Genomic DNA, 25,146 nt, shown 5'->3' with positions numbered 1-25,146 from the left:
GCGTCGCTGCTAACTTACTGTCCATCTGTTAAAATGGCGAATATATCAGATGTAAGTAGTCTACCTTTTGGTGCAGGTGAAGACACATTTGAACTTCACGCACTGCAGTCTGAGCTGGAAGCTGTTGAGAAACAGATCCACGACCTTTTAGTGAGACAAGCCGAGCTGATAGACCGGCGTTTAGCTCTTGAAACATCACGCGCCGATGCACACAAATCAGTGATTAACGTTACTAACCCGCTGACTCCGACCTCGTCTACTCCGTGCGTTTCTCAGCATCGGTCCCGAGCGCCGAGGTCGCGATCAGCCATGGTCTCGTTCACTCCGGCTCCAACACGCCACCACGAAGCCTGGATGGTTCCGCAGCGGAAGACGCGAGTCAGGTCTAGACCAAGACTCTCTCCGACCCTCCCGGTTTTTGAGATATCCACCCAAAATCGTTTCTCCGCTCTTCGCGAAACAGAACGCGATGCTGTGATCATCGGCGATTCCATCGTTCGGCACGTACACGCTACGTCAGGTAAAAGTAAGGTGCAGTCACTGCTTTCCTGGTGCTCGTGTTTCTGAAATCGCTGCTCGCGTTCCCGAGATTCTGAACGGTGACGAGCGCGTCAGAACTGTGGTCCTGCACGCGGGAGTGAACGACATCAGGCTGCGCCAGACGGAGGTTCTGAAGAAAGACTTCAGGACTCTGATCGATACGGTACGCAGCACATCGCCTGAAACAACGATCATTGTGTCAGGACCGCTTCCCACGTACCGACTAGGACATGAAAAGTTTAGTAGACTATTCGCGCGAAATGAATGGTTAATGTCATGGTGCAGTGAGCAGAAACTGCTCTTTGTAAATAATTGGAATCTGTTTTGGGAGCGTCCTAGGCTTTACCGTGCTGATGGCTTACACCCAAACAGATTCGGAGCGGATCTTCTGTCAGATAACATCTCCAAAATGTTAAATACAATTTGACTAGTAACCAAAAGTCCAAATCACAGTCTCTGCTGCACCAATTTAACTGATATAAATACTAGTGTAGAACATTGCATAGAAACTGTCTATTCCTCGTTTAGTGAGATCAAATAATAAATCTACTGCAGGATCTAGGAAAAATCTAATTGTTATTAAAACAGAAAATGTTGCTATTAGTAAACAAAAACAATTTCTAAAGCTAGGTCTTCTAAACATTAGATCACTCACACCTAAGGCAGTTAATAAATGAATAATAGTCACAGATAATAGCTTCGATGTACTTTGCCTTACTGAAACCTGGCTTAAACCAAATTATTATTTCGGTCTAAATGAGTCTACTCCATCAGGATACTCCTATAAGCATGAGCCCCGTCTGATTGGTCGTGGCGGCGGTGTTGCAACAATCTATAGAGATATTCTCAATGTTACTCAGAAAACGGGTTATAAGTTTATTTCGTTTGAAGTACTTAGATGTTAGAAAAACATCCCTATTATCTCTAGCCTTGGCTACTGTATATAGACCGCCTGGGCCTTACGCTGGTTTCCTAAAAGAGTTTGCAGATTTTCTCTCAGACCTATTAGTCAATGTCGATAAAGCATTAATTGTTGGAGATTTTAACATACACGTAGATAATCCAAATGATGCGTTAGGGACTGCGTTTACAGATTTATTAAACTCCTTTGGGGTCAAGCAAAACGTTACCGGACCAACTCATCGTTTTAATCATACACTCGATTTAATTATATCACATGGAACCGATCCAACCGATATAGACATCATTCCACAAAGTGATGATGTCACTGACCATTACATGGTAACTTGCATATTACGTACCCCTGTAATATATCATGCTGCGCCGCGTTATCGATCAGGCAGAACAATCCTTCCATCCACCATAGATAATTTTTCAAATAGCTTATTTGATCTGTCTCAGCTGCTCAGTGAACCCAAACAAACAGATGAACTAGAGGAATTAACTAGCACTATGAGCACCATTCTTTCTGGAAAATTGGATATTGTTGCACCCATTAGATTAAAAAAGGTCAGAGAGAAAAGTAAAGCACCATGGTACAACAATACTACACATGTTCTAAAGAGAGAAACCCGTAATTTAGAGCGTAAATGGAAAAAAACTAACTTAGAGGTCTTTAGAATCGCATGGAAAGACAGTATGTCACGTTATAAAAAGGCCCTAAAATCGGCCAGGGCTGAGCACCTCCGCAAACTAATAGAAAACAACCAAAACAATCCTAGGTTTTTATTTAACACCGTGGCTAGACTAACAAATAAACAGATGTCACCTGAACAAAATATTCCGTTACAGTTTAGTAGCAATGATTTCATGAAGTTCTTCACTGAGAAAATAGAAAACATCAGAACCACAATTGTAAACGTTCAGTCCTCAATCGCGCCTTATAATTCAGCCTCAACTATCACTCCGCAAGAACAATTACAGTGCTTTACAACTATAGAACAAAAAGAGTTAAATAAACTTATCACTTCATCTAAAACAACAACATGTTTATTAGATCCTATACCCACTAAACTACTGAAAGAAGTGTTACCTGTAGTGGAAGAGCCTCTCCTCTAACTCATCTTTATCTTTAGGTCATGTTCCAATAACATTTAAATTGGCAGTTATAAAACCACTCATTAAGAAACCACAATTAGATCATAATAACCTAGCAAATTATAGACCCATTTCAAATCTTCCTTTTATGTCTAAAATAATAGAAAAAGTTGTATCCGCCCAACTGGGCTCTTTCTTGCAAGAAAATGTGGGCGGAAGCTATTACTGAAACTATGAAAAGTTTCAGTCTAGATTCAGACGGCATCATAGCACTGAAACTGCGCTCGTTAAAATCGCAAATGGTTTACTATTAGCTTCTGACCAAGGCTGTATCTCAGTACTAGTTTTACTTGATCTTAGTGCTGCGTTCGATACTATAGATCACACAATACTCTTAGATCGACTACAAAATTATACTGGTGTTCAAGGACAAGCATTAAGCTGGTTCAGATCATACTTATCTGACCGCTACCATTTTGTCTATTTAAATGGAGAAAAATCGATCATAACTCCAGTAAACTATGGAGTGCCGCAGGGATCTGTGTTAGGCCCTCTGTTATTCTCAATATATATGCTGCCACTTGGAAATATTATAAGGAAACATGGAATTAGTTTCCATTGTTATGCTGATGACACTCAAATCTATATTTCATCACGGCCAGATGAAAACGCTAAATTATCCAAATTGACAGAGTGTGTTAAAGATATAAAAGATTGGATGACGCGCAATTTTCTTTTATTAAATCCAGACAAGACAGAGGTACTAATCATCGGTTCAAAAAACCGCCCACAAAACCTCTCACAATACAACTTTAACATAGTAGGATGTCCTGTTACTTTATCCTCTACAGTAAAAGACCTGGGTGTTATTACTAGACTGCAACCTGTCTTTTGAAAATCATATTTCATATGTTACAAAAACAGCCTTTTTCCACCTTAGAAACATTGCTAAGCTACGTAACATGCTATCAGTTTCTGATGCAGAAAAGTTAGTTCATGCGTTCATGACCTCGAGACTAGATTACTGTAATGCTTTATTAGCTGGTTGTCCTGCATCCTCAATAAACAAGCTACAGTTAGTCCAAAATGCAGCCGCTAGAGTTCTTACTAGATCAAGAAAATATGATCATATAACTCCAATTTTATCATCACTACATTGGTTACCTATAAAGTCCCGTATTAATTACAAGGTATTGCTACTGACTTATAAAGCCCTAAACGGCTTAGCTCCAGTCTATTTAACGGATCTTCTATCGCCCTATAATCCATCGCGCTCTTTAAGATCACTAAATTCGAGGCTTTTGGTCATACCTAGGATATCCAGATCCACCAAAGGAGGGAGAGCATTTTCACATTTAGCTCCAAAACTCTGGAATAGCCTTCCGGATACTGTTCGTTGCTCAGACTCGCTCTCCCAGTTTAAAACTAGATTAAAGACGCATCTCTTCAGCCAGGCATTCATATAATACTTTTAATCTTACAGTTAAATCCGGTCTCTAGTTCATAGACGCCAGAGGAGAACTGGCCCCCGACTGAGCCCGGGTTCTCCCAAGGTTTTTTTTTTTCCTCCATTAGGTCCTGATGGAGTTTTTCGGTTCCTTGCCACTGTTGCCTTTGGCTTGCTCAGTTGGGGATATTTAATTTCATTAATCAATCAATCAACAATACTATTGATCAGCATTACCAAACGTGGATGTTTTCCACTAGAAACAAACATTGATGTATTATTTTAATTTAATACTGTGAAGCAGCTTTGATACAATCTGTATTGTGAAAAGCGCTATATAAATAAACTTGACTTGACTTGACTTAATTTCCCCACCCTTAATCGTAGTGTCTGTGTGAGCGCAGTGGATGGAAATGTGGCGTTGTGAAGTTTTCATGGATGTTGAGAGTTTCTATATGTAGGAGATACTCAACCGAGTGGTTTGTTGTAGATGTCATCCGGCTGCTTTTAATGTTGTTTCTTATGAACTCTTACAGTTCTTTATAGTATTTTGAGCTTCATGATGATGATTTTTTGATGTTATCATTAATGTTTCTGTTCTGCTGCTGATCATGACAAACTTCTGCATGCTGTTATAAAGTCAGTGAAAGCGTCGACTCAACAGATGTGAGTGACTGATGTGTTCAGTGTCTGAAGCTCCTCCTCTCTTTCTCTGCTGTCGCTCCTCCCTGCGTTACACACACACACACACACACACACACACACCCTCTCTTTCTCTCACTGTCTCTCTCCCTCCCTTTCTCTCTCTCTCTCTTCTCTCCCTCTCTTTCTCTCTCTCTCTCCCTCCCTCCCTCTCTCTCCCTCCCTCCCTCTCCCTCCCTCCCTCTCCCTCCCTCCCTCTCTCTCTCTCTCTCTCTCTCTCTCTCTCTCTCTCTCTCTCTCTCTCTCTCTCTCTCTCTCTCTCTCTCCCCTCCCCTCTCTCCGTCTCTCCCCCCTCTGGTTCCTCTGGTTCGTCTGCTGGGTTAGGGTTAGTCTCTGTCCCTCCTCCTGATGGTGGTCGGTCGGCTCGGGCCCCGGGGCCTCGACTCTGCTATATGGGTCGCTTACACCACCGTCTTCATCCCTCTGAGCAGCCGCCTGTTCTCCAGCAGAGCCCTGCACTTCTACCTCTGGGTGAGTGAGACAGGCAGACAGACACACACACACATACTGACAGACAGAACCCTAACCCTGCACTTCTACCTCTGGGTGAGTGAGACAGGCAGACAGATTGTGTATGATGATTGTGTTTGTGATGGTATTTACTGTGATGTTATTTCTCTTTAACATTTAGAGGCCGTTTACTCTGCTTCTTCCTTCACTTATTCAATACGTTGTCTTGAATCGTCTGTTCTGCGAAACTTTCCACATATTTGAGTATTTGAGCAGGACAGAAGCGTTGACAGGCTCTAGCTCATCTGGCGTTTACATGGTTTCTGTTGTAACAGTGGTTGTGTGTGTGTCTTTGCTCCTCATCTCTTTATACAAAGAGGATTTTCCCTGTCGACGGCCCTCCACACAAACACACGGCACAAAGCCTCACCCTCCCTTTATTTCCCTGTTTCACTCTCGCTCTGCTGTAAAAACAGTTGAGACGGCAGTTCATCGTTCTGCAGAGGACGGGACAAAAACTCATCTTGATGCGAGCTGCTTTATTAATCCATATTTTGTTCATTGAAATGCTCTATATTAAACATGTTCAAGAGTTTCTTAAAGTTTTCTCTTCAAAAATAAAAATAAAGTTTCTCCTTTTTTTAAATTTCTACTTTACTTTTGAATGTGCTGAAGTAAAACCTCTTTACAACCCCCAAAAAGCTGAAGTATGTAACAGACTACAAGTCAATATTTTTTTTAAAAAACCCTTCCATAGCTCAGTTACATTCTCATATATAAATGAAATGGATATATTATATTATAAATATTCTGAATGATATTCAGTTCATATTCAGGTTTGACTTGTGCTGCCGCCTGGATCATGATGGCACTGTGTTCGTTCGTTGGCCAGAGGAGAACTGAGCGACTGAGCCTGGTTTCTCATAAGGTTTGGGTTCCTCGACACTGTCGCCTCTGGCTTCATTAGTTCGGGAAGCTTAATATTCAACAATATTATTGATCTGACTGTACTGACGGTGTTGGATGAGAAGAAAACTTGATCTGAATTGAGCTGGCACCCCTCTACACTCACCATTAGCCATTAGCTAGTACATTTGCTTTTTTACTCGCCAGACTGATATACTTTATTTATTTGTGTGTATATATGTGTGTGTGTGTGTATATATATATATATATATATATATATATATATATATGTATGTATGTATATATAAATATATATGTATTTATTTATTCATTTAGTGGCAGGAGGAGCAAACGACAGACACAGTGGGAGTGGTGTCAGGCCTCGGAGAGGCATTTGTTAAAGTAAAATAAACATAAAATGTCATAAAATGGGGGAAATAAAGTGTTAACAAAAAGGGGATCTGGTGTCCTCGACATGCAAGGGAATCATGAAGGATGGGTAGTGAAGAGATGGGATGGGTAATCAAGTCAAGTCACCTTTATTTATATAGCGCTTTTTATAATACAGATTGTTTCAAAGCAGCTTTACAGAGATAACAGGAAAATAATGCAACGTTTTGCAAACAAAAACAATGTTTGTTTCCAGAAAAAAATAGTATCTTCATTTTTGTTGTAAAAAAAAAAAGTTATTAATTTAGTTCATTTATATATACACTGAACAAAATTATAAATACAACACTTTTGTTTTTGCCCCTATTGTTTCATGAGCTGAACTCAAAGATCTAAGACTTTTTCTATGTACACAAAAGGCCTGTTTCTCTCAAATATTGTTCACAAATCTGTCTAAATCTGTGTTAGTGAGCACTTCTCCTTTGCCGAGATAATCCATCCACCTCACAGGTGTGGCATATCAAGATGCTGACTAGACAGCAGGATTATTGCACAGGTGTGCCTTAGGCTGGCCCCAATAAACTACCCCAGAACTGCGGGAACACAAAGTTTGCCAACAGTGCAGGCACTTCGCAGTTTAAACACAATACGCTAGTTGAACCCAATCTTAGCCTCAAGCATAGAGTATGCTGTGACATGTTAATAAATCGTGTTAAGTATTGTTTGGAACTGTGAAATGACCGAAAGATTACTAAGCACTTTTTTTATTCTGAATGTATGGTATATATTTTTTTTATATTTGTACTGTCATGACAGCGATGGTGCTGTCGGTTTACCTTGTTGTTGCATCTTGAAAAAAATACAATATAAAATGTGACACTGAATTTGAAACAGCACATTGTATTTTCTGCATCTATTATTAAAGTATTTATTAGTAATACAGTGGAAATTTGTAGAAATGTGTGAATATTTGGTTAGCATGTTGATTTACGGTGTGTGCTTCTAAATTAACCAGAAAGTTTAGAAGCACACACCGTAAATCAACATGCTAACCAAATATTCACACTAACACATGCCTCTAAAATTTGGGGGCCACTGTGCTCCTAGTGAACAAAGTTAGTCTCGAGCCCTGTTCCAGGAATTGTGTACAGATCCTTGCAACATGGGGCCGTGCATTATCATGCTGCAACATGAGGTGATGGTCGTGGGTGAATGGCACAACAATGGGCCTCAGGATCTCGTCACGGTATCTCTGTGCATTCAAAATGCCATCAATAAAATGCATCTGTGTTCGTTGTCCATAACATACGCCTGCCCATACCATAACCCCACCGCCACCATGGGCCACTCGATCCACAACGTTGACATCAGCAAACCGCTCACCCACACGACGCCATACACGCTCTCTGCCATCTGCCCTGTACAGTGAAAACCGGGATTCATCCGTGAAGAGAACACCTCTCCAAAGTGCCAGACATCATCGAATGTGTATACAGTAATATACAGTAAGTACCCAATACAGTTAAACTGCACATTTTAGTGTGGCCTTTTATTGGGGCCAGCCTAAGGCACACCTGCAATAATCCTGCTGTCTAGTCAGCATCTTGATATGCCACACCTGTGAGGTGGATGGATTATCTCGGCAAAGGAGAAGTGCTCACTAACACAGATTTAGACAGATTTGTGAACAATATTTGTATCTTTGAATTCATCTCATGAAAAATGGGGGCAAAAACAAAAGTGTTGCGTTTATAATTTTGTTCAGTGTGTGTGTATATATATATATATATATATATATATATATATATATATATATATATATATATATACAGCCGCTCTGGAGAAAACTGTGAAGTCATCGTCCAGCTCACTTCAGTTCTCATATCATGGTGTCAATGCAGGCAGATCATTAATATTGTTAAATATTAAATTAAATGTCCCCCACTAAGTAAGCCAAAAGCCAATGGCGACAAAGGCGAAAAAGGCCACAGTGGCAAGAACCCAAACTCCATCAGTGACAGAATGGAGAAGTAAACCTTGGGAGAAACCAGGCTCAGTCGGGGACCAGTTCTCTGGCCAACAAACGAACCGTGTATTATTATGATTTAGGCAGCATTATAGGTCAGATTGGATTGGAACATTCAGAATATTATCCAGTTCCATCTGGTTGAAAGTCAGAGTCATCAGGCCGGTATGGAGACGAGTTTGTTGAGGATCAGTGCCGATGGCTGTTGTGTCGATGAGGCCTTTACAAGGGAGAGTCTAGTTGACACAACCTTTGCTGACACTTCAGGGATGCGTTGTGATCGTGTCTAGGCGCAGGTCCTCCATCTGATCTGGATACGGCCCAGATCCGGCTGACTACATCATGCGTTGTGGTCGTGTCTAGGCGCAGGTCCTCCATCTGATCTGGATACGTCCCGGATCCGGCTGACTACATCATGCGTTGTGGTCGTGTCTAGGCGCAGGTCCTCCATCTGATCTGGATACGTCCCGGATCCGGCTGACTACATCATGCGTTGTGGTCGTGTCTAGGCGCAGGTCCTCCATCTGATCTGGATACGTCCCGGATCCGGCTGACTGCATCATGCGTTGTGGTTTTGTCTAGGCGCAGGTCCTCCATCTGATCTGGATACGTCCCGGATCCGGCTGACTGCATCATGTGTTGTGGTCGTGTCTAGGCGCAGGTCCTCCATCTGATCTGGATACGTCCCGGATCCGGCTGACTGCATCATGCGTTGTGGTCGTGTCTAGGCGCAGGTCCTCCATCTGATCTGGATACGTCCCGGATCCGGCTGACTACATCATGCGTTGTGATCGTGTCTAGGCGCAGGTCCTCCATCTGATCTGGATACGTCCCGGATCCGGCTGACTACATCATGCGTTGTGATCGTGTCTAGGCGCAGGTCCTCCATCTGATCTGGATACGGCCTGGATCCGGCTGACTGCATCATGCGTTGTGGTTTTGTCTAGGCGCAGGTCCTCCATCTGATCTGGATACGTCCCGGATCCGGCTGACTACATCATGCGTTGTGGTCGTGTCTAGGCGCAGGTCCTCCATCTGATCTGGATATGGCCTGGATCCGGCTGACTGCATCATGCGTTGTGGTTTTGTCTAGGCGCAGGTCCTCCATCTGATCTGGATACGTCCCGGATCCGGCTGACTACATCATGCGTTGTGGTCGTGTCTAGGCGCAGGTCCTCCATCTGATCTGGATACGTCCCGGATCCGGCTGACTACATCATGCGTTGTGGTCGTGTCTAGGCGCAGGTCCTCCATCTGATCTGGATACGTCCCGGATCCGGCTGACTACATCATGCGTTGTGGTCGTGTCTAGGCGCAGGTCCTCCATCTGATCTGGATACGTCCCGGATCCGGCTGACTACATCATGCGTTGTGGTCGTGTCTAGGCGCAGGTCCTCCATCTGATCTGGATACGTCCCGGATCCGGCTGACTGCATCATGTGTTGTGGTCGTGTCTAGGCGCAGGTCCTCCATCTGATCTGGATACGTCCCGGATCCGGCTGACTGCATCATGCGTTGTGGTCGTGTCTAGGCGCAGGTCCTCCATCTGATCTGGATACGTCCCGGATCCGGCTGACTACATCATGCGTTGTGATCGTGTCTAGGCGCAGGTCCTCCATCTGATCTGGATACGTCCCGGATCCGGCTGACTACATCATGCGTTGTGATCGTGTCTAGGCGCAGGTCCTCCATCTGATCTGGATACGGCCTGGATCCGGCTGACTGCATCATGCGTTGTGGTTTTGTCTAGGCGCAGGTCCTCCATCTGATCTGGATACGTCCCGGATCCGGCTGACTACATCATGCGTTGTGGTCGTGTCTAGGCGCAGGTCCTCCATCTGATCTGGATATGGCCTGGATCCGGCTGACTGCATCATGCGTTGTGGTTTTGTCTAGGCGCAGGTCCTCCATCTGATCTGGATACGTCCCGGATCCGGCTGACTACATCATGCGTTGTGGTCGTGTCTAGGCGCAGGTCCTCCATCTGATCTGGATACGTCCCGGATCCGGCTGACTACATCATGCGTTGTGGTCGTGTCTAGGCGCAGGTCCTCCATCTGATCTGGATACGTCCCGGATCCGGCTGACTACATCATGCGTTGTGGTCGTGTCTAGGCGCAGGTCCTCCATCTGATCTGGATACGTCCCGGATCCGGCTGACTACATCATGCGTTGTGGTCGTGTCTAGGCGCAGGTCCTCCATCTGATCTGGATACGTCCCGGATCCGGCTGACTACATCATGCGTTGTGATCGTGTCTAGGCGCAGGTCCTCCATCTGATCTGGATACGTCCCGGATCCGGCTGACTACATCATGCGTTGTGATCGTGTCTAGGCGCAGGTCCTCCATCTGATCTGGATACGTCCCGGATCCGGCTGACTACATCATGCGTTGTGGTCGTGTCTAGGCGCAGGTCCACCATCTGATCTGGATACGGCCCGGATCCGGCTGACTACATCATGCGTTGTGGTCGTGTCTAGGCGCAGGTCCTCCATCTGATCTGGATACGGCCCGGATCCGGCTGACCACATCATGCGTTGTGATCGTGTCTAGGCGCAGGTCCTCCATCTGATCTGGATCCGGCCCGGATCCGGCTGACTACATCATGTGTTGTGATCGTGTCTAGGCGCAGGTCCTCCATCTGACTGGATACGGCCCGGATCCGGCTGACCACATCATGCGTTGTGGTCGTGTCTAGGCGCAGGTCCACCATCTGACTGGATACGGCCCGGATCCGGCTGACCACATCATGTGTTGTGATCGTGTCTAGACGCAGGTCCTCCATCTGATCTGGATACGGTCCAGATCCGGCTGACCACATCATGCGTTGTGGTCGTGTCTAGGCGCAGGTCCTCCATCTGACTGGATACGGCCCGGATCCGGCTGACCACATCATGTGTTGTGATCGTGTCTAGGCGCAGGTCCACCATCTGATCTGGATACGGCCCGGATCCGGCTGACCACATCATGCGTTGTGATCGTGTCTAGGTGCAGGTCCTCCATCTGATCTGGATATGGCCTGGATCCGGCTGACTACATCAAGCGTTGTGGTCGTGTCTAGGTGCAGGTCCTCCATCTGATCTGGATACGGCCCAGATCCGGCTGACTTCATCATGTGTTGTGGTCGTGTCTAGGCGCAGGTCAACCATCTGATCTGGATATGGCCTGGATCCGGCTGACTACATCATGTGTTGTGGTCGTGTCTAGGCGTGGGTCCCCCATCTGATCTGGATACGGCCCGGATCCGGCTGACTACATCATGTGTTGTGGTCGTGTCTAGACGCAGGTCCTCCATCTGATCTGGATACGGCCCAGAACCGGGTGACTACATCATGCGTTGTGGTCGTGTCTAGGCGCAGGTCCACCTTCTGATCTGGATACGGCCCGGATCCGGCTGACTACATCATGTGTTGTGGTCGTGTCTAGACGCAGGTCCTCCATCTGATCTGGATACGGCCCAGAACCGGGTGACTACATCATGCGTTGTGGTCGTGTCTAGGCGCAGGTCCACCTTCTGATCTGGATACGGCCCGGATCCGGCTGACTACATCATGTGTTGTGGTCGTGTCTAGGTGCAGGTCCCCCATCTGATCTGGATACGGCCTGGATCCAGCTGACTACATTACAGCTGACTACAGCTGTCATAGGAAGTGTTCCCGGTTCTGGCTGACCTAATTTATGCAGCCTAATAATCATTTAATGATTTGAATAATAGAAATGTGTAATGTTCTATGTGTATGCCAGGTTATAGAGATGTGTTTTTAGTCTAGCTTTGAACTGACAGAGTGTGTCTACTTCCCGGACAATGTTAGGAATATTGTTCCAGAGTTTAGGTGCTAAATAGGAAAAGGATCTACCGCCAGCAGCCATCAAATCCTGCTTAATAAACAGGCCTATTCTTGTGGGGTGGGGGTGCGGTGATGCGGTGGTGACGCGTATGCCAATAAAGCACCTAAAAACTGTCACAAAGAACCGGCAAAAGTAATAATCATGAATATGTCAAATATAGAAAGGAGAAATTGTAATTGTTTATTAATAAACAAGTGTTTTCTTTGTCAGTGTCGGCCGCGATCTTTACCCCGGTCTTAAAGTAAAAAGATGACTGTGAAAAAAAGCAGTATTTAATTAAATACATTTATGATGGTATTACTACATTTTATTTAATTAAATGCATTTATGGTGAAATTACTACATTTTCAGCTCAATCTGTGTTCATTTTGACCACGAAACATGCGCTGTCACTTTAATTCAGCGTTTGCGGCACAGCAGAAATAGACTCGGTGCGGAAACGATCTCTGCACTGCTGTATACGCACCGCAACTGGGACGGATAAACGGACCGCAGCTCTAATCTGTTAACATGGGTACGGAGAAAAAAAAACAAAAAAAACGCACTGCAAACAGAGTAGGCTGTGAAACGGGCGTTGATTTATGAGACCAGCTCCAGTTCACGCGCTGGCGCCTCCGTGTCCTGATTATCTTTTGTCTGCTATATTTACTTCTTATTTAATCCAGGCAATTGGTTGATGAAACATTGATTAAAATTAAGATACAATTAATACAAAACGAAATTCACTTTAAAGAAAGGCTTTGTGCTTTTTGTTTGAGGTCTCTGTGAAAGTTTTAAAGCAGTCTTTTAGTGCTGCGTTCAGAGCGCTCACGTCCGTAACGGAGAACTGTCACGACCGTAACATTGTTTTGTTTTTTTCTCATAAATGCGAATACGAAAAATAAAATAAAATAAATATTTTATGTTCTTTGGAGAGCCAACCCTTCTTCATCCGGTGAGTAGTATTACTTTTGGTTTGCGCAGTGTAGCTTAATTCACAGAAGAACAAAATATATTTTGCCACCTAAAAGTTAAAGATTTTTTGTCACGCATGTTTATTTCCCTCATATTAAATTTAAAACGCATGTAGACCGATATTTTTCTAACGGTCTGGACTCCTTTATTAACAGACGTTTCACTATTGGTATTAATGCATTTTCTGAGAATTTATATTTCAAGTTTTGACTGCACGTATTTGAAAAAAAAAAACGTAGGCCTACTTTAAGATGCTTCTTCAGATTTGAGGTGGAGTCTTTGGACGCTGAAAGGAGGTTGGTTGCTGGCAAGCAGAGGTTGCACTGCACAGTTATATTTCGTTCTCCCTTCTCTTGCTTTAATGTGAAATGCTGTTTGAATTTCCAAGATATAACGCATTTTTGCCCTGCTCTGTTGTTCCGGCTCCATCTACCTCTAGCTCCCGCTGTTCCTCTTCCGACTCCATTAATGGATTGTGACTGGTCACGCAAACCGCGCATTTTTTTCGTTTTCATATTGGGGCTTCTGGGAAATGCATGGAGTTGCCTTAATTTATTTAGAGAGAGAATAAACTCGTGAAACAGAGAAGTATCATAATGTAATCCATTGATTTCACAAGGTGCAGTCCACATAAAGTACAAAAAAAAAGAACAAAAATAAACATAATGCAACATATAATGCGTACAAAAGTACTATACAAAAGAGAAAATGCTGTGAGCAGCAAAACTGGCCCTAAAAAAGGCCCTAGTGGCACATCCACAAAAATATCAGCATGTCTCACCTCAGACATGTTCAAGCGTTTGCACAGTATACACAGGATGCAACATTCCTCCTCAAACATGCTCAGACAGTGGTTTAAATATACAAGTTTCCCGCCAAACACTAGTGCGATGAACCATTGTCACAGGGTGGAGCCTTTCCCCGTAACACTTATCACTGGATTCCACAGCAAAACATTGGCACCTAAATAATATAACTAATGTTCAAGAATTTCTGACATACAATAATCATAATGTAAACATGCATAACATACTACCACAAACTCAAACATCTAACACCTCATAGCACTCATGTCTCTCTCCATCTTGAAAAATGGTATGTTCTGGTTATGCGCACTACCAGAGCCCACCTCAAAACACTGGCTCAGGTAAGATCTAACATGTGCTATAATATGCAAACTTACACAATAAAGAAATAATTTAAAACAAACAATGGCTCTCTATTATCAGTCAAAACATTAACACATTGAACACCTGATGTTGGTATTGTCCATCCACATTGCTAACATACAATACATAATAAACTATTCCTGCAATCAGCACACCAAGTAAATTCAAAATAGCACTAGGCTTGAACTCTAGTGATGATGTCATTGACTTGGTTCATCATCACAAACCCCCCCTTCAAAAATGTTGCTTCAGTTGTTCTCTGAACGCCCCCGTTGAGAACCACTACGCTACAGCCTCGTGCACACGGGACGTTATCGTGTGTGCTTATCGCCAACGTTTTTCGACGCGTCTTTGTGTTCATACCCAATCGATTTTCACTGGCAATGCGCCGAGTGAACGTGCAAATTCACTCCCTGACAGTAGATGGCGCTTATTACTCACCATCCAATCCTATTTGATCTGCAATTCCTCTCCATAACATCTCCCTCTTATCAAGATTTGTGTAGTCGCTGTGGCGTTTGTCATACAGTTCTTTTGTGTTCAGACACCCAAGAGACCAGCAGCTCTACATTCATCTTGCCTCATTGCATCTTCTTCTTCATCTACTTACTTCCTCTTCATCATCTTCTTCTATCAATGTGTCGGCAAGACCGTTTTGTGCTTGAGCGCCACCAGGTACTGTAACTTCAGCAGCTCCAGGCACGTGAACAAAAGCGCCAATCTCATTGGTCGGCCAGTTTTGAATGCGGCACGTCAAACCAAAAAAACAATCCTGAGGCGTTTTTAAAAAAAAATACGCTTTTACGCCTAGCGTTTTGAGCGTCGGTGTGCATACTCACATTGGCACCCTTTGTTTAGTCACAAGGCATTAAACTTCGGCGATAAGCATGTGATAATCGTGCCGGTGTGCACGAGGGTTAGCATCACGCACCAACAGCTCTGTTTCCTCCACTGTTGTAGATGCATTTTGTCCACAGAAATGTGTTGTTCAGTGCTGTAATTTGACGCGGCTGACGGAAGTTTTCCGTGCGTGGTGGACAGAAGCGACTAATCGATAATGACATTCGTTGTAGATGATTTTCATTATCGATTGTTATGAATTTTATTTGATTAGTTGTTTTGGCCCTAATCATGATAACATTAAAAATGATCATGTATCGGCCGATATATCGCGCAACGCTATTGTTCCTCACAGCACCAAGAGGCCTACTTAAATACTTTGAAAAAAAAAAAAAGAAAGAAAAGAAATTGAGTCTTTTTATATATTTGTTTACACTTGAACATTTTAATATAGACTAAATCATGCCTTAGAGGTTCTGATTCTTTATTTTTGTTCTTTATAGTTATTTTGCACTTTAATTTTGGGGCGGCAGTGGCTCAGTGGTTCATGTAGATTGTCTACAAACCGGAAGGTTGGTGGTTCAATCCCCGGTTCCACCTGACCAAGTGTCGAGGTGTCCTTGAGCAAGACACCTAACCCCAGCTGCTCCCGACGAGCTGGATCGCCTTGCATGGCTGACACCGCCGTCGGTGTATGAATGAGTGAGTGAATGGGTGAATGTGAGGCAATATTGTAAAGCGCTTTGGTGGCCATTGGGTCTGTGAAAGCGCTATATAAATGCAGTCCATTTACCATTTACCATTTAGTCTGTTTAATAATTTAGACGTTTGTTTACATTTATGTATTGAATTTAAATGTTCATATTTCTTATTATAATAAAAAAGTAATAGGACAACACTTGTTTTGTAACTTAATTCAATACCGTGATGAAAGCTTCAGCAGTTTAGGTGATGTATGTTTCCACGAGCAGCAGGTGAACAATAACCGCATCATAAACTGAAGGCTGAAGCGCTGTGGCTTCTTCACACTAGTACACAACATCACTGATTATAATGGGTTCTTCTGTCTTCCTTACTGAAGCGAAAGGGTTCTGGGTCGCCGGTTGCATGTTGTTCGGAACTAGACATAGTCGTGTTTACTCCTCGGAGTTACAAATTAATTTCGATAACGGGACCCTTCTTGAGAAGGTTGACTCATTTAAATATCTTGGACTCTGGATTGACCCGGAACTTTCATTTAAACCACATATTAACTTTATTACTAAAAGATCATATGGCTGTCTAAACTCACTGTACCGTTCTATTAATTGTTTCATTCTTCCTGTCAGAAAAATAATAATTTCTCAGATGATACTGCCTATTATTGATTATGCTGACACTGTTTATCAGAATACCATTGACACCAATCTAATGCCCCTTAATGTTGTAGTTAACTCGATTTGTAGATTTGTTTTGAGGTGTCCTTATAGAACTCATCACTGTTTAATGTATGAATCACTAAACTGGTTGCAACTTAAATCAAGAAGAAATTAAAACAGTATCTAATTCCATGCAGATCTTCATATCCACTCAGACACATGCAATACCCTTTTAATTTGTACCGAGAATTTATAAAGAATTTGGACGTAGAACGTTTCAATATAAAGCGCCATGGGACTGGAATAATCTTCCTCTTTCCTTGAGATCTATAACTTCTTTTTGCTTTTTCAGATCATCCCTAGCTCTATATCTTAAAACAACTTGTTTATGCTTTTAACTTTTAAGTTAACCTCAATCCTTTGTTCATTTGTTTATCTGTTAAAATGTCATAGTTTCTAATTTATTTATTTAACTTTGAGTAAAAAAAAACGTAGGTTAGTGTGATGGGTCAGTGTGAGTTGGTGAGAGAATCTGTGTATGAATGAGTTGTGTATGAATGAATGAATTTGTAGGTGTATCTGTAATGTTGTTATTTATCATTTTTGCTTATGATTTGTCTTTTGTATTCTGTATTTGTGTTTATAGGACCCTCTTGAAAATTAGATGTTGCATCTCAAGAGGCTATCATTTAAAGGACAATTCCGGTATTTAACACTTTGAGTCTATTTTGTAGTTTGTTTTGGATGAACAAGAGTGGTGGACAAAGAAATTTTGCCAATGGTTCCTGTCGCGACTTTTTGACTATTTTAGAATTGCCCATGACCGCATTTGAATGGGAGTCAATGGCCATGCACAAACATGTCCTTAAAACAACCCTTAACGTTCGTTTTCAAAACTGTGCTACTCACCGAGTGGTTAGTGGTGTTCGTTGATGATTAAAAACAAATATATCGGCGCAATGTATGATTTCAATCCGTTTATTTTTCTATAGTGGAACTATTTTTTCAGATACCTCACAACCGCGTATAAACTTCCGCAACTTCCGTTGCTCTGCTCACGCTAGCCTTCTGAGGCGAGCATAGCTTTTTTTTTTTGTTTTTTTTTTTCAAGAATTATTATAGTTTTTACTAGTTTAATTCTTATCAGGAATTCGTAGGATTTCAGCGTTGAGGCGAGCATAGCTTCTGAGAGACAGGAAACAGAGCGAAAAGACCTAAAAGACTACAATCAAATGTAAACAGCATCCTTTCCGTTTCCGTTAGCGCAGTAATATCAACGAGCAATTAGTCCTCCAATGGAAATTAATGGAATTTACAAAATGCCAAATAAAACACGACAGAAACTGTATTTCGCTACGCTACTTGTTTTGGAAAATCAACGAACACCACTAACCACTCGGTGAGTTGCACAGTTTTGAAAACGAACGTTAAGGGTTGTTTTAAGGACATGTTTGTGCATGGCCATTGACTCCCATTCAAATGCGGTCATGGGCAATTCTAAAATAGTCAAAAAGTCGCGACAGGAACCATTGACAAAATTTCTTTGTCCACCACTCTTGTTCATCCAAAACAAACTATAAAATAGACTCAAAGTGTTAAATACCGGAATTGTCCTTTAATAAATTCAAAATTCAGTAGCAAACAATGGAGCGCGCTCTGCTGGACAAACTACGTAATTACACAATTTACAAGCATTATATCTGCGTCATATACGCCAATGCAGATATATCTGTGACAGGCTCATATCGGCTGATAAATCGGTCGGGCTCTAATTATAGTGTTCTTTATGTGCACATACGGTATCTTTCATTTCTTCAGGTCTTAAAAAGTCTAACATTAGATTTTAAAGCATGTGCATCAGCCCTGTAGCCTGGTTCTACCAGACTCTCGTACATTTCATTTGTACAGAGAGTCTGGCCTCTCTCCATTGAGAAACGTTTACTTCCTTGTAGGCGGGTTCTCTGTTAAAGTTCAAAACTATTGGATCTGCCCAGAGTCACTCAGGATCTGCCATAGCCAATCGCTAACGTGTGGTTGTGACGTATGTCATGCGCCGAAACCGTCCGGAAACAACAAGTCCGAATGACCAGAGGATTATGTTTAGAATAAGATGTCCGTCAACGAGAGCTGCAGGTTTTGTTCATCGAATTTAAGAGTTCAAGGAACAATGGTAAATTCTAAATGTATATTTGACACTAAGGACAGTGATGTATTCAGTCAACTGTCGAAGCTGGGTCTAATCATTAACAATACGCCGCTGCGGTCGTTTCGGATCTGCCGCAAATGCTGTACAGTGATCACCAGGCTACTGCGCGATACGGAAACAACTTTTCTGCCTCCTTCACTTGGTCCTCCACAAGTGCAACAAGAGGGGAGACGACAACAACTATCGGCTTTGCATCCCTATCGTTCGCCTTAGCTAACTCATTCACCACTAGCACTGCCATGGCAGTCATTTTGACCGTTTTGAATTTTATATCTGCAATAACTTTGTTGAAAAAATAAATACAATCCTGCTGGTACCTGACTTTTCCTAAAAGTGTCTGTATTTTCATTTAAAATGTTTTTCATCTAAATTACACATAAGGCAAAAAATAAATAAAAAATGAACATATTTACCTATTTCGGCCATAAACGGTCTTATTGACCGCACTGAATTTCGCGGTATTATTATACCAATATACGCAACAATAAAATGTGGTAAAAAATACACTAAACATATTCAACAACAAATCATTAAAATGTAATGATATTCAGAACAGAACAAGAATTAAAAAATAACTAAAGCCAAAATGAAATGATTTATAAGCGAAAGTGAAAGTAAGCGGCGTTAGGCTCACGTAACTCTCTAATTAGAATCAAAATGTTTCAACATTTGCAATGTATTTGGATGCTAAACTATTCTTTATCATAGGCTTTGAACTTCACTCACGTTCCAATATCGACGGAAAAAATCATCCTCTTCACACGCACAAAATGGTACGAATTGTAGCCTACTAGTACTGAGAAACAGAGCAGTGGAATTTTTATATGTTAGGTTGACTATTTTATTATTATATTTTATTATGGCTATAATGAACAGGCTGCAATGCTGGAATATGGTGTGTGTGTGTGTGTGTGTGTGTGTGTGTGTGTGTGTGTGTGTGTCGGCGGGCGCGATCAAACAGTGGAAACATGAAAACATAGGCTACTATTTTGTTCAGGGCATCTACGAATATTATTTATTTATAAATTATAATTAAACTTGTTTAAATGTACAGTTTGGTGTTGTTTTGTTTTTAAAAGACATCCTAGTACAATAAATGCATTAATCTCTCAATTGGGGATTTATCATTAAAGATATAGAGTTTTGAATAGCGATCAAAATGACCGCTTGCGGCAGTTCTAGTAGTTATGGAATTCTAGCACTTCTAGTGCTAGCGGAGTGAGCTGGAAATCAAACTTTTCCCGAACCCGGTGGGGAGGAGGGCCACAACATCATGGCCACCAATAAAACTTAGCAAACATTGTTCTTGCTCCGGCTTTAACTTCTGTATATTCGGCAGTTTTGCAACAACGGACCGAACCGAATAGCTTTTCTCACATCTTTTCACTGCTGTCATTACTCCAACTCAAACTGACGCACTACATCAACGTCATCGTTCTCAGCCACTCCCTCTGTTCGCTGATTGGTCCTACAAAAAATTGGTTTCTGGAAACTAGGGATGGGCATGATTAATCGACGATCGATAATTGATCGTTAAGAATTTCGTCGATCACGTTTATTTGTTATCGATTAAACTAATGCAGGTTGGGTTGCGTAGTGTGAGTCTTGAAGCAATGGAATTAATTTTAGCGCGGAGGTACCTGTGCATCCCGGCACCGCCAGTCCCCTCAGAGCGGGTGTTTTCGGCGGCTGGACTGGCTGTCACCAGCGGTCGCGTCTGATCCCAGATCATGTCAACATGCTTATCTTTCTCAACAGAAATCAGTAGACTGGTGCAGAAGTTCTATGGGAACTTCATGCGTTTTCTCAGATCGGATAGCTATCTGATTTATCAAAACGATTCCATTTACACCTGGTCACATAAATGTGTTTTTGCAACGGTGATATACCGGAGTAAACGGACCGAAATCCGATCTTGAATTCCCGCGCTATATGCATATTTAAATTGTTGCACGTCACCGAAAGCAACTGATATGAGCTGCATTTTATTGATCATCAGCGAACATTTCTAAATCAAAGACCGCAACAAGATGCGGCAACAGCCCTGGTAAGATCATTTCGGTTCTTTACTTTTAATGAAGATGATTGTGTGTTGATGAATGACTTTCACTTTGATTTGCGATAGTTTGCACGTTGGCTTGATGAATAGATGCTCATCTGTGGTGATGCGTGTTGAAGTAGCGTCGTCATGTCTGGCTATAACATGACATATAGCCTATAACACGCTCTCACACGTTTATTTCTTAGCATTTTTGGGATAAGTCAAATTTACATATGTGGTTTCAACAACCAGATGCATTTACTCTTGTCCAGTTTCGTGTGGAATGTGGCCCAGATCTCCTCCTGAAGTGGTGTGAGCGATCGGGTTTAAATCCGTCTCGAATGTGTTTCGGAGGGCATTTACACCTGGTCTCTTCACGATCGGAGAGCTGTCCGACCACAGAAACCGGATGAAGTGGCCATGGGTCTCTGTTTAAGAACGCCGGCTCGCAGCTGCAGGCTCCGCTGTTCTAGAGCACCGCAGGGCATATCTTCAAGTCTACCGAACGCCCAGTTTCACTGCCACAAGTTGATCTTCTTGTAATAAAGATCTCATCGAGGACAAACAAACTGTATTTTTGTATTTTCATTGCATTTTTAATTTATAAAAAGTTAAAGAAATAATGAATTTCAATATAAAAATATTAATGATTAATCGATAGTCGATTGTTAATTCTCCCGACGATCGACTAAGAAAATTTAATCGAATGCCCATCCCTACTGGAAACCTAAGAATATACAGCAGTCCCAGACGTAGTACTGAAGGAAAATGAAATTGAGCGGAAGTACGCAGGAGGGCGGAGCCAGGCTATCAGCCCTGGTCTTCAGGAGCAGGTTTTTAAGGGAGTTTAACGGTGTGTTTCTGTCAGCTGAAGCAGATGAAGGAGCTGGAGCAGGAGAAGGACTCGCTGCTGGCTGGCCTGGATGTGTTGGAGCGAGCCAGAGAATGGTACCAGACCCAGATCCACAACATCACTGAGACCCAGAGACTCGTGGGCCAGAGCCGCCACTCCACCGTACGTTTCCCATCACTGGTTTAACACGCCGTCATTACTGTGCTCATCAAGACATCTCATTCAAAACCACTGTCTTCCAATGGGAAGATTTATTTATTGATCGTTTCTAGCAGTCTGAGAGTCTCAGTATTTCTGACCGAAATGAAGAACACAAAATCAACCAGAGCTCTGACAAAAATGCTGTCATTTTTTTATGATATTTCATTGTAGTCTAGTTGTGGGTTTTAAAAACTTTCCCAGTAACTCAAAAAGTATTCTATCAGAATTGATCATATTTCAGAGTGTGGAGTGCAACGAACGACGGCATAACAGTGGAGGTTTGCACTGAAGTTTTAGATCAGTTTTCATTCAGATCAGCCGAGTTTAGCTTCAGTCCAGTGAGAACTACAGGCGTGTGTGTCAGAACTAAACTGAGTTTGAAGATAATCAAAAACTTTGTCAAGGAAAAATTCTAAATGCTAATTTGATTTTAGTGTTTGACGTAAATGAACGGTGAATGTGTATTTCTGTGGTTAATACAGATGCCCCAGAAAACTAATTCCAGGTGTCAAATAATGACCTCATTAATCTAAAAGCTCATTTCTGACACCATATTGTATTTCTTCAGGAGTTTTTGGCTGAATCTTGTCAAAGTCGAATGGATGTTCTTCTGCCAAAACTGCAGGAAATCACACGCTGCCTCAGTGATTTAATTACTGTTTCTGGGAAGGTTCGTATAAACCTAGTTATTTATATTATATTATTCATTAGAATTAAACCTTAATGATATATATTATATATAGATATTATTGTGGTGGAAAATGTGAAGGTGATTGACAATAATCAAGTGATGTTACTTTAGTTTCCTGATAATTATTCTACAGCTGAATCAGTATGTGTGGTGTGTGTGTGTGTGTGTGTGTGTGTGTGTGTGTGTGTGTGTGTGTGTGTGTGTGTGTGTTTGCTGTTCTCAGACGGTCTCGTCCTCAGACTCGCTGTCGGCCGGCGTCTCGTCCAGCACTGCTCCTCCTCAGGCCATACACACACTGAAGGAGCACAACCGCCTGCTCACACAGGTCAGAGGTCACACACACCCGGACCACACATATCACTCCTAACACCCGATCAGATCCGTGAACTTGGATAAGAGACAGTTTCCTGTTTCATTCAGAAATGAGTCACATTACAGTCACACAATGTGTTATGTGTATGCCTGATTTAAGAGATGTGTCTTTAGTCTAGCTTTGAACTGACAGAGTGTGTCTGCTTCCCGGACAATGTTAGGAAGACTGTTCCAGAGTTTTTGTGCTAAATAGGAGAAGGATCTACCGCCAGCAGTCGACTTTGATATTCTAGGTATTATCAACTGGCCGGAGTTTTGAGATCGCAATAGACGTGAAGGACTATAATGCGTTAAGAGCTCGCTCAAGTGCTGCGGAGCTAAACCATTTAGTGCTTTGTAAGTGATCAGCAATATTTTAAAATGTATGCGATGTTTAATAGGGAGCCAGTGCAGTGTTGACAGAACCGGGCTAATATGGTCATACTTCCTGGTTCTGGTAAGAACTCGAGCTGCTGCGTTTTGAACCAGCTGTAGTTTGTTTATTAAGCGTGCAGGGCAACCACCCAGTAGAGCATTACAATAATCTAGCCTTGAGGTCATGAACGCATGAACTAACTGTTCCGCATTTGTCAATGAGAGCATATGGCGTAATTTAGATATATTTTTAAGATGGAAGAATGCGGTTTTACAGATACTAGACACGTGACTTTCAAATGAAAGATTGGTATCAAAGAGCACACCCAGGTTCCTAACCAACGACGAAGACTTGACAGAGCAGCCATCAAGTGTTAGATTGTTTTTTCAGAAATGAGTAGTAGGAAATTACTAGTCACCCAAATTTTAAATCAGCTGTGCATTCTGTTAATTTTGTGAATTGGTAAGTTTTGTCGGGGCGTGAAGAAATATAGAGCTGAGTATCGTCAGCATAACAGTGAAAACTAATGCCATGCTTCCTAATGATATCTCCCAAGGGTAGCATGTACAGAGTGTGTGTGTGTGTGTGTGTGTGTGTGTGTGTGAGGGTAGCATGTACAGAGTGAACAGCAACGGTCCTAGTACTGAGCCTTGTGGTACGCCATACTGAACTTCGTTTACTGCTACAAACTGATAATGGTCAGATAAGTGTGATTTGAACCATGCCAATGCCAAAGTTTTAAAATGACTGATTTGCTCTGATAATCTGTTTGCGTTCAACTTACATGCTATAGTGCGTTAATGTTCGGTACTGTCGATACTTGCGGTACTGTAGACTGTAGAAAAACAGGTACCGTCAGGATTTTAAAATGTTGATACCGACTTGGTACCGAAGTATCGGTTCTCATGACATCCCTACAGTATATGGCTGAAATAAACCAGTATTTACACTTGCCATCGAGCAGCATTTACTACGGTAAAACTGACAAAGTGGATCTCTGATCTCTGAACTGGTGTGAGTGATTGGAAGTGGGCTATTTGTATATTCATGTGTTTTTCACCTACAGGAAGTGACAGAGAAGAGCGAGCGCATCACTCAGCTGGAGCATGAGAAATCTGCGCTGATCAAGCAGCTGTTTGAAGCTCGTGCTCGCAACACTCACGACAGCAGCGCACTCGACTCCACCTTCATCTGACCATCACCATCATCACTCCAGAGACCAGCCCAACACCACTGTTCACGTCATCTGACCATCATCATCATCACCATCATCACTCCAGAGACCAGCCCAACACCACTGTTCACTTTGAGCCCAATCACGCTTTCATCTGAGGCAGAGTTTACATGTATTTCAGTGCAATTTGAACACAATAATACCAGAGAAGCAACAGCCCAGTCTATATCAACCCCTTCAGCTGGAGCTTCTCGTTATTCTCACAGCTCCTCCATCTCAGCTGAGACTACATGTGCAAAATACAAGAAATGAGCAGAACAATAAACTGGATTCCAGCGCAGGACGGTCCGATGGCATGAACAAACACGTCGGTGCAGAGACTGCTTCTAAAGTTCACCACACGTTTCTTCTGGACAGTCTGTGTGAATGGAGCAGTCGATCAGTGAGATCAACGGTTTGGTGTAGATCTTTCTTTTAGTTAGATTTTTTCAGTTGTGGTGCTTTGATTAGTGTGCTGTGTTTTCAGAAAAAGTTGCATTTGTAAAGTTCCTCTCCTTCATCCATGCACATGCAGACGTCTTTGGCTGTTTTTGAGCATCTCACCATAAGCTTTGCTGTTAAAGA

The 25,146-nt window shown here is 42.5% G+C and overlaps 1 protein-coding gene across 2 annotated transcripts in view; it reads left to right on the top strand.

The window, feature by feature from the left end:
• sapcd2 (suppressor APC domain containing 2) overlaps positions 1-24,847 on the top strand; it is a 35,603-nt gene extending 10,756 nt beyond the window's left edge. The window contains exons 3-7 of one of the 2 annotated variants that reach the window (XM_079873016.1): positions 21,745-21,891; positions 22,499-22,600; positions 22,845-22,946; positions 24,415-24,589; positions 24,654-24,847. In XM_079873016.1, coding sequence (XP_079729142.1) covers positions 21,745-21,891; positions 22,499-22,600; positions 22,845-22,946; positions 24,415-24,543 — 480 coding nt within the window. In that variant the 3' untranslated portion in view covers positions 24,544-24,589; positions 24,654-24,847. Of the gene's footprint in view, positions 1-21,744; positions 21,892-22,498; positions 22,601-22,844; positions 22,947-24,414 lie in introns of both variants that reach the window. The other variant, XM_079873015.1, reaches the window with a different exon arrangement.
• The last annotated feature ends 299 nt before the right edge of the window (positions 24,848-25,146 follow it).

This window comes from Squalius cephalus (assembly GCF_949319135.1).
Source record: "Squalius cephalus genome assembly, chromosome: 5".
Taxonomy (NCBI): Eukaryota; Metazoa; Chordata; class Actinopteri; order Cypriniformes; family Leuciscidae; genus Squalius; species Squalius cephalus.
Note: the sequence above shows the minus strand (reverse complement) of the source record. Positions and strands in the feature narration are given on the sequence as shown.